The following is a 14,931-nucleotide window of genomic DNA, read 5'->3' on the forward strand; positions in this document are numbered from 1 at the left end:
CTGCAAAAGTAGAAGTTTTGTGTTTGTGTGTTTTTGTCTAATTTTTTTTTTTTTTTTGTCCACTTCCAGTTCACAACTACAGTACATGATAGCTACCAATTTAGCAGTGTGTAGGCTAATGCTATGCTCCATGCTGCTCAATAATGGGTGTCTTTTGTTTTTATTTGTGTTTTTGTTTCTTGGTATCTTTCATAGCTATTTGTTTAGCTATGGTTTCACTTGTAGCACTGGGGCTTATCAACAAAAATTCGAGTGTTTGATATACTGAGAAAATAAAACACAGTTTAAGTTCTAAACTGTCCTAAACCTTTAATACACATCTGGGAAAATATGGATAAAGCTTTTAAATATAAATGGAAGATTAGATAAACTTTCACAGAGCCATACAAATCCTAAATGCCTTTCTATTGGCTGTATAGTGCACTACATCGTATAGGGCGCTATGTAAAGCATGTATAGTGGTCTGATGCTCACCATTATCATAGAAACAAGTTTGACTTGTCGATATCAAGACATCATGATATTTGACTTCACATCAGTAATTAAAAGTTTGTCTCGTCGATTCGGATCCATGGCTATCTTTCTATTACAGTTGATAGCACCTTGAGAAATACGAAATAACCTCCATGGAACATTTCCAAGATGGCTGCCAAGTAGACAGACTTTGCTATTGTACTATATGTCTGTAATCCCCTGCAGTTCTGCTCCACACTGTATATTCTGTTACATCTTTTCTACCAATTATAATTGTATATAAATGTATTCATGTATATTATAGCTACATACACTGTATATTTCTTGGTTAATTCTGTACAAACAATGTACATACATGCGTTTGCACAACTAAAACAATTATATTTTTTAGTCATATTGTACTTTGTCTATACAACTGGCACATTTTCCTATGCACATACTGTTCTTATACACATGCAACCTGCCAAAGTTTTATTTACTGTTGTACATATATTTACATATTTATCTGCACTTATTCCAATAGCTGTACTGTGCAATGACAATAAAGTTCTATCTATCTATCTATCTATCTATCTATCTATCTATCTATCTATCTATCTATCTATCTATCTATCAGATGCTTAAGATGGCTTGTCAGTATTAAGAATGGAAATGTAAACCAAATTTGCACACAACTTTAGCAATAATGTGTGCAAATGCTAGATGAGTAAGAGATGTGAATGATATCATTCATTCATTCATTCATCTTCTACCGCTTATCCGAACTACCTCGGGTCACGGGGAGCCTGTGCCTATCTCAGGCGTCATCGGGCATCAAGGCAGGATACAGCCTGGACGGAGTGCCAACCCATCGCAGGGCACACACACATTCTCATTCACTCACGCAATCACACACTACGGACAATTTTCCAGAGATGCCAATCAACCTACCATGCATGTCTTTGGACCGGGGGAGGAAACTGGAGTACCCGGAGGAAACCCCAGAGGCACGGGGAGAACATGCAAACTCCACACACACAAGGCGGAGGCGGACCCCTCAAACCCCCAACCCTGGAGGTGTGAGGCGAACGTGCTAACCACTAAGCCACCGTGCCCCAGATGTGAATTATATGACCGTTAAAAAAAAGATATTACACAATACTGTGTGTGTCTGTGTGTGTGTTTGTGAGTGAAAATGAGTTAAAGAACAGGATAATATGAGTAAGTGTGACATACCAGAGTTAAGTCACCTTTAAGTCACGTGTGTGTGTGTGTGTGTGTGTGTGTGTGTGTGTGTGTGTGTGTGTGTGTGTGAAAATGAGTTAAAGAACAGGATGATGTGTGTTAGTGTGACATACCAGTTAATTCAGCTTGTGTTTGTGTGTGTTTGTGTATGTGCGTGTGTGTGTGCTTGTGCATGTGTGTGCATGTGTTTGTGTGTGTTAAAGGAAAGGGTGATGTGTGTTAGTGTGACATACCAGAGTTAATTCAGCTTGTGTGTTTGTGTGTGTGTGTGTGTGTGTGTGTGTGTGTGTGTGTTTGTGTGTGTTAAAGAAAAGAATGATTTGTGTTAGTGTGACATACCAGTTAATACACAGAATTTCCAAATCATCCAGAGGAAAGACTTGTGGGATTTAGACTCCTACTTACAGTCATGTACAGTATGATAGCCAGCTCACAATCAGAACTGGAAATCCGTACGCATGTGATTTTCTTTCTCAAAAGTTCTTTGCGTAATGGCCAAACTAATGATCAAATATTCCACAAAATTCAGTCATTTATCTTTAGGAAACACTTATTCCATTGTAGAGTTTTATCATTAGGTTAATTTAAAACATATAAGTATGGAATGGAAATCTTTAGATATGAGCTGTTAGAGGAAAATTATAAATAGTGGAGCGGTATGTGTCATAGTGATGCCGATTCAACACAGGAAATACATTACCCATCATCCCCTGCATGCTTACTGTACACATGTCTCACTTATCGTTCATGTACCTAATTTCACTGTGATTTTTGCATTTGAACTACTTAAGATCGGGTTTCCGTGGCGCTTTTTTGTCATGATTTTGTCGTTTGGTGCTTTGCCTTCCATGTCTTTGCTCATTTGGTTGTTTGTTATTTTTACACCTACCACAATAAAAGTCTTCACTTGCATTTGCTGCCTACGTGTCATGAAGCGGAGTTTCTGTCACAACAACTGTTACAATTTGCCATCTATTACATTTTATTATGAATTAAAGAGAATTTCCTGTTTGTTTATGTACATTATAAAAGCTGGGGATTTAAATAATATAATATTCATAAAGCACAAAATTCCTAATACCAAATGAAAACATTCCCACTGATGCTAGAGACTCTCCTTAATGAAATAAACATCTCCTTAATGAAAACTTTACCATTTTCTGAACTTTTCAGAAACAAACAACACATTTCGAATCTATTTATATAATCAGCCGCAAGCATCCGTTGCCGACTGTTATAGAAGAAGAATGAACACCGGTTGGACCGATTAGACGTGAGAATTCGACTGCACCATAGTATAAACCTTAATAGATGAATGTGTGCGTGGGAATGTGTGTTTGTAGCAAACTAGGAAAATCATTGTGGACATGCTGTGTCTTCCTCATATGACACTTCCTCTGATCTTAATAAACGGATATATGTGACTCAAAGCTCTGGCTGGTTATAAATGTGGCATGAATCATAGCTTTTAATAGGGGTCTTGGTCTTTGGTGCATTTAAGGAACAAGACAGAATTTAAATGTTTATGTTTATGACCTATGCCTGGCACAGCAGTAGATTTTATAGTAGATTTGGCTGTTTGGTGTGTCTGATTTTGATTAAATCCATATTTTAAAACATGACACATAAGGGTTTAGTAAATACTGCTGTTAATAGCTTTATCCATTATACCCAGTTCAGTAAACACCTCAAACTGGCGAGGGGCCACTGTAGCCCAGCAACCGGGCCCAAACATCAGGAAACAGAACAGGGATTCCACCAGTGACATGGAGGGAAAAAGGGAAAGCATTGAGAGAAGACAGGAAAAGGGGGAGAGAGAGTCTTCACATTTGACCCAATGAGCGTTCATTAGCCTTGTGTGGGCTCAATCGGGCACATTGTCGCTTTCTGTATCAGAAACAAAGAGCGAGAGCGCTATGAAGGAAGCTACATGAAGTTATTATCAAGCGTATCACTCGCTCCTTGTTTCTGAATATAATTCGTGTTAGAAAAAGTTGTGGAAATGATCATTTAATTCATGCCTGAAGCGCTTACACATGGGTAGCTGAGGGTTAAAAAAAGAAACGCTCTGTACAAACACAGTGTGTTTTTATTAATATATTATTAATATCTCTTTATAAATTAAACACCAAACTGAGTGTTTTTCTTTCCACATTTAGCATCTGAGAGCCGTTTGGCTTTTCATAAGCCAGCATTGAATGTATGAAGAACAGGGAGCACTTGTTGTTACATTCTCTTTGGGGGAAACCCTTAAAGGATCTACAGTATGTAAAACCCTACAAGAGAAAATTTTCCCTTTTTTAAGTAGATGGAGCAATACTGAGCTGAAACCCTTTTCTAACGTAAAGCTAGAATGCTGAACCATTCAAAGAATTACTGGGGAAGCCTTGAGAAATATACATGAGCTGAGCTCAAAAGTACAATCACTGCTTTTTTAATTATTATTATTTGGAAAATAAGAAGAAAAATGGCAAATGACTAAAGGAATAAAACACTTCAGGGCATACTTCTCAGTCATTGAGTGAGTGAGTGAGGGAGTCAGTGAGTGAGTGAGAGAGTCAGTGAGTGAGTGAATGAATTACTGAGTGAGTGAGGGAGTGAGATAGTCAGTGAGTGAGTGAGTGAGTGAGTGAGTCAGTGAATGAATGACAGAGTGTCACTGAATGAATGACTGAGTGAGTGAGTCAGTGAGTCTGATGTCACATGTACAGAATGTATATCATATCTGTAATAAATCCTGCAGTGTGTAAGTACGGCCCTCACTGTGCTCAGATGTGCTGAACAGAACTGGGTTAACTGAGCTTTAATGCACTTCAGGTTATCCTGCAGAGCTCAGCCATAAAAAAAGACTTGGACATTTATATGCTGTGGTTTAAATCATAACTGTACACTTTAGTCTGACAGTCATATCCCAGCAATTTGCTCAAAGAACCTTTTATTGTTAAGAAACCCACAATACTGAACAAATAAAGATACCAGGGATTAAAACTGTATTAATGTAAATGTCACAGGTTTTGTTTGGGGGAGAAAAGAAGCATCTACATCATTCTTACGAGGTTTTTGATGCTTGTAATGATGCTGGAAGGACAAAATTAGGCTTCTGGGGATTAAAAAAAGAGCTTTTTACCAAGTTCAGACCTTCACAGAATACAAAATAAAAAGTACATGATATGACTTTAGATACACAGTTATTATGGATTCATTCACACACTCATTTACACCTAGGGGCAATTTCGAGTCATCAAGTCACCTAATGCCATGTTTTTTGGAATGTGAGAGGAAACTGGAGAACCTAGAAAATCTCTCTCTCTCTCTCTCTCTCTCTCTCTCTCTCTCTCTCTCTCTCTCTCTCTCTCTCTCTCTCTCTCTCTCTCTCTGACAAACCATAAACTTGAAAAACTGCAACATCTAAGAGAAACTGAGACTAAAAAAAGTCTTAAATGATATATTTTATTATATTTCTTTATTTTTTCTTTGTATAAAAAGTTTAATAGCTGAATTCTGACTCTCAGCCGTAGTCTTGAGCATTTCTCTGCATAATTTCATAACTCCTGTTTAGAAGTTTCATTTCCTAAATTGCCCAAGAACAATGGTGATACATTAAATATCATAAGTTTAACTTTTTTCCAGCAGCATTAACATCCATCCAGCACATCATCATTACCTAATTATCGTATAATATGTAATAGTCATCTCGGCCGTTGTGGTGTATGGAAAATTACGGAAAGTATCACAAAATAATGATCCTTCAGTGGAAGCAGAAGTATTATGGCTAATATTGAGCCTCATGTTGGGATGATTCTGCTTTTACAGGTGTTAGTGATTTCTTGACATTTAAACCCATGTTAATGGTAGCACTGACCATAAACTGTGTTTTTTTTTTTTAAATTTGAGAATATGATTAGAACCCTTTAGTGGTCATTGGTCGATGCGGAGTAGCTTTTAAAAGTAAGATTAATAATTTATCACGTCAAACATTGCTTAGCTTTTAGGCTAGGTTTCATATGGAAGCCATACTGTCATAAATTATGTATATGTTCACTGTTATTTATATTATACACCACATCCACCTGCTCCAGTCAGTGTGTGGGTGTGTGGGTGTGTGTGAGAAGGAATACGTTAAATTACAGCTTGTCATTAATGGACTGTCGTGTGTTATATCAATCACGCAGTTATTCACAGTCATTGTGGTCACTGTATACTGTATGTACCTATTAGGGCTAGAATGCGGTGATACTATCTGTATCTGTATCTGTATCATGTTATAAGTGCTCTAAAGATTTGTATCTAGATTGATGTTGTAAGGCTTAAACCTTTTTTTTATTTATATACAGTATATAAACCCTGGCATTTATTTGGACATGGCCTAAAGAACAGATTGACATTTTTATTCGTTCGTTCGTTTTTGTTTTTTTTTTCTTTTAATTAAATATAAAAACAGACCAAAAAATGACTGAAAAAATCCAGTGTGTTCTTTATCCACAGCTACCTCAGCTTGTACCTATTCCATAATTGTTCTCAACTACATTTTTTAATGTTGCTTGCACAGTTCATTTTGTCTGTATCTGCCTATAGTATTTTCTAACCAATTTATTTGGTTAATTTTTCCAAAGAAGGGTATAAATCAACTGAGACCCTGAAAAGGCCGTAACTACAGATGAATGAATAAATGAATGAATGAGTCAATCAAGCAATGAATGAATCATTGAATGAACATTTTTGTGGATTTATTATAATCAGTTTAAAAATGTGTTTACATTGTTCCACTAGCTAGAAATGAGCCTAGTCTGTCTGCACACCTTTATATTAAAATAATTCTGTGTGTGTGTGTGTGTGTGTGTGTGTGTGTGTGTGTGTGTGTGTGTGTGTTTTAATATTAACTGTATGTTCTCAGGCTTTAAATAATACACTACCATAATCGTCAGATGAGGAATATTCAAAAGGGAAGTGTGTGACGTTTCTAAACATACTGCGAGAACCAGACATGCCAGAGATAGCTCAGACACGGCAGTTCTCCATCAGGATGCCTAAGAGAGTGACAAAGCGGGAAAAGGAGAAGTGCACTAAAGAATGAGTGGATGACACAGTCACTTTAGTGCAGTCAGACTTCAGTGTTGCGACATGTGAAGCGGCAGTGCTAAAGCATCCTGCAGCTGGGTGTAAGACCAAGAAGTGATACTGAAGGGGATTTTTAGGTATTAGACCTAACGTATATATGAATATAAGAGTCCGTATCTAATTAAAGCTCAAGGTCAAAAGCCGTTAACACCAAACCACTGAACTGCTGAGTGAAATATTTCAAAAGGTGGACCTGAGCGCTGGAATAAAATTTTATTTATTTATTATTTCTTTTTTTGTTTTAAATATTACTTATTTACTTATAATAATTAATTTATTATTTTATTTTCCTATAAAAAGGCATCATATGATTTATACCACAGCCTTTTGTCAACATTGTATTTTAATTCCTTAATAAAGATTCATTTATTAAATACATTTATAGTTAATTTTGTGGAACATCTGTGAAGGAAGTGAGTTCTTATTATTTATGTTATTGAAGATCTCTTGCAAGAGAGAAAAGTTAAGTTAAAAAAGATACACAAAAAAAAAAACAAAAAAACAGGTGCAGCATGTCATGTTACTGAGAAACCAGAAAGCGTAACATACGTCTTCTTTTATTTTTACAAACTTTCCTGTGCCAGAATACTGTGCTAGAAAAATGACTATTCCAACATGCTGACACTAGAGACTTCTTTAAATAATGATTATATGTTATTAGCCATAACAACAAATTTTGAGAGAAAAGACACATCTCCCTCTCAAGATGTCACATCTGACCTTCATTTGTATAGACCACACCTCTTTTTATTGGGCTGATCGGTAAACAGACCACACCTCTTTTATTGGGCACACAGGTATACAAACCACACCTCTTTTGTAGAGCTGACAGGTATATAGACCACACCTCTTTTATTGGGCTGACAGGTATACAGACCACACCTCTTTTATTGGGCTGACCGGTAAACAAACCACACCTCTTTTATTGGACTGACAGGTATATAGACCACACGTCTTTTATTGGGCACACAGGTATACAGACCACACCTCTTTTATTGGGCTGACAGGTAAACAAACCACACCTCTTTTATTGGACTGACAGGTATATAGACCACACGTCTTTTATTGGGCTGACAGGTATATAGACCACACCGCTTTTTATTGGGCACACAGGTATACAGACCACACCTCTTTTATTGGGCTGACAGGTAAACAGACCACACCTCTTTTATTGGGCTAACAGGTATATAGACCACACGTCTTTTATTGGGCTGACAGGTATATAGACCACACCGCCTTTTATTGGGCACACAGGTATACAGACCACACCTCTTTTATTGGGCTGACAGGTAAACAAACCACACCTCTTTTATTGGACTGACAGGTATATAGACCACACGTCTTTTATTGGGCTGACAGGTATATAGACCACACCGCTTTTTATTGGGCACACAGGTATACAGACCACACCTCTTTTATTGGGCTGACAGGTAAACAGACCACACCTCTTTTATTGGGCTAACAGGTATACAGACCACACCTCTTCCAGTGTGGTTGCTGGACATGATAAACAAAGAGATCGTGATATCATCTTTCACTGGGACTAACAGGTACACAGGGATCATACTTCTTATGCTGGCACTGACGGGAATATAACACAAGCTGCATTTTCTAGAAGCCACATCTTCATCATTGAAACTGGCGAGTACATAGGTCATGTCTCCTGAAACAGATGTTCACAGAGGCCACTCCTCCTTCACTGGAGACCACGCCCCCTGGACTGACATGCAGAGAAGCCACACTCTGTACTGGCAATGTCTCTGGAAATTAAACATACAGCAACCACACTTTTTTATGCTGCGGCTGGAACTGAAAGCAAGACAGCATGTCATTTTATTTGCACAAATTATCAGTGAGATTTTGTTTTCTTCCATGTGCACACTGATGCCAGCCGACACCACATGCTAAACATCAACGTTTAGTCTTGTTCATAAATTAAATATCTTAAATCCCTTGCATTATACAGTATTTGAAGGAAATTATGTTAACATTACCCCTAGTATTATTACAGGCTATTTATCTGATTAGTAAGACTGAAAGGATTTTTGATCGAGACATGACTCACTGTTACAGAATTCTTCCTTGTCTCAACCCTCTGCTACAAAAAAATTATTTATTTTTTTATTACTACAAGCCCTGACAGCGACACCAAATTTGATTTCTTCACGTCTTGAGGAACGACGCTTCAGGGCAAAAGGCAAATGTTTCATAGTGGACAAGTCAAGTAGGGAGAATAGTTTATGAATAATATGATATAAAAAAGGTCAAATCTTTAGGAGAACGTTTAGGTGTACTTCAGTTGCTGTTCTGAAGGAACCATTTTTTAGAACCGTACTAGAAAGGGTCCTAAACTAGAACCCTTTTGGAGGATAAAAACCCTGGAGAGAAAGAACCTTTTTGCTATGACTGTATATGTTTGAAAGGTAAAGGAAATATATCCAGAAATGTGTGTGTGTGTGTGTGTGTGTGTGTGTGTAAGAAACCACATTAGCGCTGCCAAATGTTCTGTCAGAAAGACAACACGAGTAAGACTGATCATTTCATGCTTGCAAATCACAGCAAGAATGAGTCATGTCATTCATGCCCTCCACAGACAAGCTGTGGTTACTGTAAATATGCATGTGTGTGTATGTGTGTGAGGACACCAAAGCAGATGCGGCTCGTCTATGAATTATGTCCTCAGGCGGAAATTTGTCACTGGCCTGAAATACTGCCAACTTCCATCGTTACGCTTCAATATGCATTTTTAGAAACACGGCTGAAGAAAAAGAACAGCAACATCACGTTCTTCACTTTGGATTAGCATTGAATGAACATCATAATTGAGTACGTATTAGGAGAGAATCTGGGATTACAATGCAATAAAAAAGCAATTCTTGTCATTTCTAGATGACAGCATTTTTACTTTGTACGTACAGAACGGTTTCTGGTTAGTGCAGGTGAAATTAACAATCAACAACAACAACAATAACAGAAAATATCTCTTAAGAGTAAATATCTATTGTTTTTGAGCTGTGAGCAACCTGTAGATGATCTATGCAATGCCCAACCCCATTCCTGGAGATCTACCATGCAGCCAGAGTTTAACTCTAGTACACCTGGCTCTAATATTTAGATGCCACTGAAGGCATTCGTTAGCAGGATCATATGTGTTAGATTAAGAGCTAAAGTTTGAAAGAAGCTCAGCCTGGGTGGTCATGCTGTGTATTGTGAGATACTAAGAACTCTACATTTATTGTATGTATGTATGTATGTATGTATGTATGTATGTATGTATGTATGTATGTATGTATGTATGTATGTATGTACAGTATGTATGTATGTATGTATGTATGTAGTGAGGACGTATCCACTTAGACACATTATTAATAAAAATTGCTGTTAAAGGAAAATAATCAACAAATGGGTAGTGTAATGTAGCTTTATATGAATTATTTGTTAGGATTTTCCAATAAGAGCCTTATAAGAAAGCAAATCAACATATTTGTTTTACAATTAAAATGCATAGTTATTATAGTTTATGCTTGTTGTTTAGAAGACAAGTCAATACCTCTTATAATATGCGTTATAGCAGCTAGAAACTGATGGTATTTCACAAAACCAATGACCGTGTTAAACCCATATTATAACCATATAATAACTTATTATCAGCCATATATTATTTGTAACATTAGCAATACAAGTTCATTAGCACAAGATGTTACTACAGAAACAAAATGTATTAGAAAGAGTGCCCTAATACGGTCCTGTAATTGAGAACTGCTGTTATAGAAAATTATTCAAAACACCTTCTGACCAATCAGAATCAATGAAACATGTGATATAAATATATCTGGAAATGACATGAGATGAAATAGATTGAATAAAGAAAGGTTTCTTTTGATAGTTTGTAAACCTTTCTCAGTAAGATCTACTTTCAGTAACCATTTATGTAAGATTTTTTTACCCTTTATGGTTCTAGATGCTAGATAGAACCAGGAGCGTTGTCTCTTATCTGTGAATAACGGCACTGGAGTGATATGGACGGGTTCTAAAGAGTCAGCTCCCAGGCTGAAAATCTTCTAGACGACAGCAGATCTGACACTCATTTTTGCATTGAAAGCCACATTCACTGTAAGCAAATGAGCTTGTGGAATGCAGCAGCCTCCAAAAAGCAAATATGAGTGTTGAGAGTGGTGGTGTGTATATGTGTTGGTGTGTATGCACGGTGGTGTGTACGTGCAGCAGTGTGGATGTTCAGGGAGTGCATTTACTCTCTTGCTCCTAATGGCTGCGGATGTATCGTTAGAAGATGATTCCTCTCAGCCTTACATGCCAGAGCTCTTTACAGACCTGGAAAAGCGTTTGATGCAAATTCTGAATGAACTACTCTATTAGTCAGACGAGTGCTAATTATGCCCCCACGGCGCCGCATGCCCAATATCCTGCGATGCTCTCTTGCACCAAGGGCTCTTATCACATGAGCATCAGAAATAGAGGCCCATGATCAGATTACAAGCTTACACATGATCAGACTAATGCAGAACATTGTGACCAGGAGATTTTGTGCGTGTGGTTGCTCAGCTCATGCCTACGCATGAAGGAAACGGTTTCATGATATTAGAATGGAAAATATCAATTGCTCTGTTCACATCTCCACACTTTTAGGAATGTCTGAAGAAACCAAAGTTTCCCTTTGCTCAAAGGAAACACGCTCTAGATGACTTGCCAGTGTCACCGCAGACAGCTAAGTAATACGAGCAGGATAAGAACAGCGTAATTTTTCTGTAACATCTCTTATTAACCATCACAGTCTCTGCCAAGTGATTTTAGTCTTAACCCCCTGTGCTTTCTAGCTCACAGACGAGTACTTATACCTTAGCAAAAACTTAAGCATGTCCTGGAATTCCACCTAAGACAAGATAGAAGTTTCATTTAACTTTAAAAGCTTCATCCTGGTCAGCTTCAAGGTGGATCAGGAGCCAATCCCAGCAACACTGGGTTCAATCACAAGGCATCATACAGACTCACACACACACACTCACACTCACACACACACACACACACACACACACACACACACACACACTTCAGAGTTGTCAGTACCTCAGGTGACCAAGAGATGAAGTGTTGATGAGAATCAACACACTGACAGTAACCTGAGCACAGTGATGAGCACAGGGGGAACCCAGAGGCAGAGGCAGCAACACTACCTGCTGAACCACTGTACTGCCCTCAGCCTAAAGGAATATTTGTGTTCTTTGAGGGTGTAACCCATGTTTTGTAAATGTGGCATGAAAATTTTAAGCAAATTCAGAGCATGGCTATTGTTGTGTATGATTTACATATAAGAATGGTTGGCAGTGGATTCAGAAAGACAGGGTGTATAACCAGTTTGGTCCCAGTGTTGATGTGATTGGCTCCGGATCTAAACCCTGATAGGGTGTGTGTATGACTCATACCCAGTACTCCCAGGACTGGCTCAGGATCCAAATCCTGATAATATATTTACCTGACTCATGTCCAGTATTCCGGGGGGCACGGTGGCTTAGTGGTTAGCACGTTCGCCTCACACCTCCAGGGTCGGGGTTCGATTCCCGCCTCCACCTTGTGTGTGTAGAGTTTGCATGTTCTCCCCGTGCCTCGGGGGTTTCCTCCGGGTACTCCGGTTTCCTCCCCCGGTCCAAAGACATGCATGGTAGGTTGATTGGCATCTCTGGAAAATTGTCCCTAGTGTGTGATTGCGTGAGTGATTGAGAGTGTGTGTGTGTGCCCTGCGATGGGTTGGCACTCTGTCCAGGGTGTATCCTGCCTTGATGCCCGATGACGCCTGGGATAGGCACAGGCTCCCCGTGACCGAGAAAATGAATGAATGAATGAATGTCCAGTATTCCCAGGATATCAGGATCTAAACCATAACTGGGCAGTGTACCTGTCTCATGCCCTGTTTTAACAGGTTACGCTCCGGATCGGTACCCTGACAGTATGTGCCCCTGCCTCTGTGCCACTGTGACCTTGACCAGTGTTAAGCAGATATTATAGACCACTAAATAATCAACAACTAAGAAGATTTATCTCCAATGTCTCTGTGTGCAAAAGGGAAAACGTGTGCAAAACAAGTGCTTAGCCTCTAGACATGGTTTGAAGGAACTAGGTAAAGATTTAAGCATCTTAAGCAACGGTTATAGGATGCGCAAAATGAAGGGAAAAGTAAAATATGACATTTTTAATGATTAAATTGACATTATTAATAAAGTGTTGTGTCACGGACGTGGCAACAACCCGTCCAGACATCTTGATGAACCGAGGCGGAATCCCTTCCCGGAGAGATTCCCGCTGCTGTGAGGCTGCCGGGGGCGCGACCGTGAGCGAACGGGGGGCGGCGCGTGGGATTCGGGAGGCGGGGATGATTGGTTATGGAGTAGGAGGGTGTTTTCCAGGTTTAAATACAGCGCGGTGCGGGAGCTCCGTAAATAGTCGTGTCACACAACGCCGGTTGTGAAAAAACAAAACAAAAAAACAACAAAAAACCCACGGAGAGCCTCATTATGAAAAGCGACAGCGCGCGTACGGAGTGACTGACGCCAGACGCGCTGCGCTCTACCGAAACGCGTAACCAAACAGCCACGCAGCGGACCGGGATGCACAGTTTGCACTGATCGTCCTCAGCTTTCACACTTTATTTGCACTCGCTTGACTCCTTTTTTTTTTTTTTTTTTTTTTTTTTTTTGCTTGTTTGTCTATTTGTATTGGAAAGTTTGCACGCTCCCGTGTCGAGAGGGTGAATGCCCGCGTCTGCGTGCACGCGTCCTGATACGAGCCCCAACTTCAGACGGCCGGCTTTGGGCAAACGGAGGGGATCCGAGCTCTACTGCTCCGCTCAGATCAGCATGAAGTCTGCGGAAGAAGGTGAGTGCGTGTGTGTGTGTGTGTGTGTGTGTGTGTGTGTGTGTGTGTGTGTGTGTGGCAGTGTGCTCATCATGCACCTAATAACCCAATAAAGAACGGTATAAAATTAAAATAAACAGATTCAGAACACAGTTCAATAGGCCAATGGTGCAGCTTATCCTATTGGACAATTCAAAAAGAATAGATGAGACAGAAAATTGTCTAATTAGACTCCAAACTTTGGTCTTACAAAAGAATATAGAAGTTCAGTATAAAAAAAAAAAAAAAAAAAACACTTTTTTTTCTAATGCACACTCATAGTGATGCTTTCAGTAGAATCATCTCTATCTACTGTAGTATCTTATTGACTGATTAATGGACTCATATCTAAAGTGGAGTTATTTAAATGCAGTGGTGATACAGTAACATAATATGTTCCTGTCAGAAAGTTGATTTGAATTAAAAAAACAAATTCAGTAGAATCCACAAAACATTTCTTATCATAGATTCTATAACAATGCTTTCACATTGTCAAAGATAATTCACTATTCATTGATTAATTGACTCATAACTTGGCCACACTGTACATTAACATTGCAGAGATAATAAAGGTGTTTTGTGATTTTGAGAAAAGAACATAGAAGAGACATATGGCGTGTATGAAATGTTATATTTTACAGTAGATCTGTTAATGAAGTGTTACTGATTGAATAATACACTCATGTATTATATAACGTAATGCTAATGTGGTAATATTGTCATTCCATTAAAGGTTCAAAATGAAAGGTTCAAAGACACAACTAAACCGAGAGATAAACAGATATGTGAATTTCTATTAATTTCATGTTGATGCTTTGGATAGAATTTGAATTGCATTATTATTATTATTATTATTATTATTATTATTATTATTATTATTATTATTATTATTATTATTATTGAATGATTAATGAACAGATATCCAAAAGTGCAGATTAGTTAGATGCATTTATCAATACTGCAACATAATATGATTTATTGCCAATACAGTTACCTTTAAAAAGAATATAATGCAACACATAGAACATAGAATAGAATTGCATGTTGATGCTTTTAGTTAACCTGCCAGTATCTGAAATGCAGTTAGTCAAATGCAGTATCCTTTATGACATTAATGACATGCATTATGACATTAAGTCATTGGGATTATGTCAATATAGTTAGTTTGAAATAGAATAGAATAGAATAGAATAGAGATGCAGGTTGTTT

At 38.3% G+C, this 14,931-nt stretch overlaps 1 protein-coding gene across 1 annotated transcript in view; it reads left to right on the forward strand.

Annotated features, from left to right (window-relative positions):
* The first annotated feature begins 13,569 nt into the window (after positions 1 to 13,569).
* Positions 13,570 to 14,931, forward strand: part of LOC132848409 (nuclear factor of activated T-cells, cytoplasmic 1-like) — a 58,422-nt gene continuing 57,060 nt past the window's right edge. The window contains exon 1 of the mRNA XM_060874090.1: positions 13,570 to 13,704. Coding sequence (XP_060730073.1) covers positions 13,581 to 13,704 — 124 coding nt within the window. The 5' untranslated portion in view covers positions 13,570 to 13,580. The remainder of the gene's footprint in view (positions 13,705 to 14,931) is intronic.

This window comes from Tachysurus vachellii, chromosome 1 (assembly GCF_030014155.1).
Source record: "Tachysurus vachellii isolate PV-2020 chromosome 1, HZAU_Pvac_v1, whole genome shotgun sequence".
Taxonomy (NCBI): domain Eukaryota; kingdom Metazoa; phylum Chordata; class Actinopteri; order Siluriformes; family Bagridae; genus Tachysurus; species Tachysurus vachellii.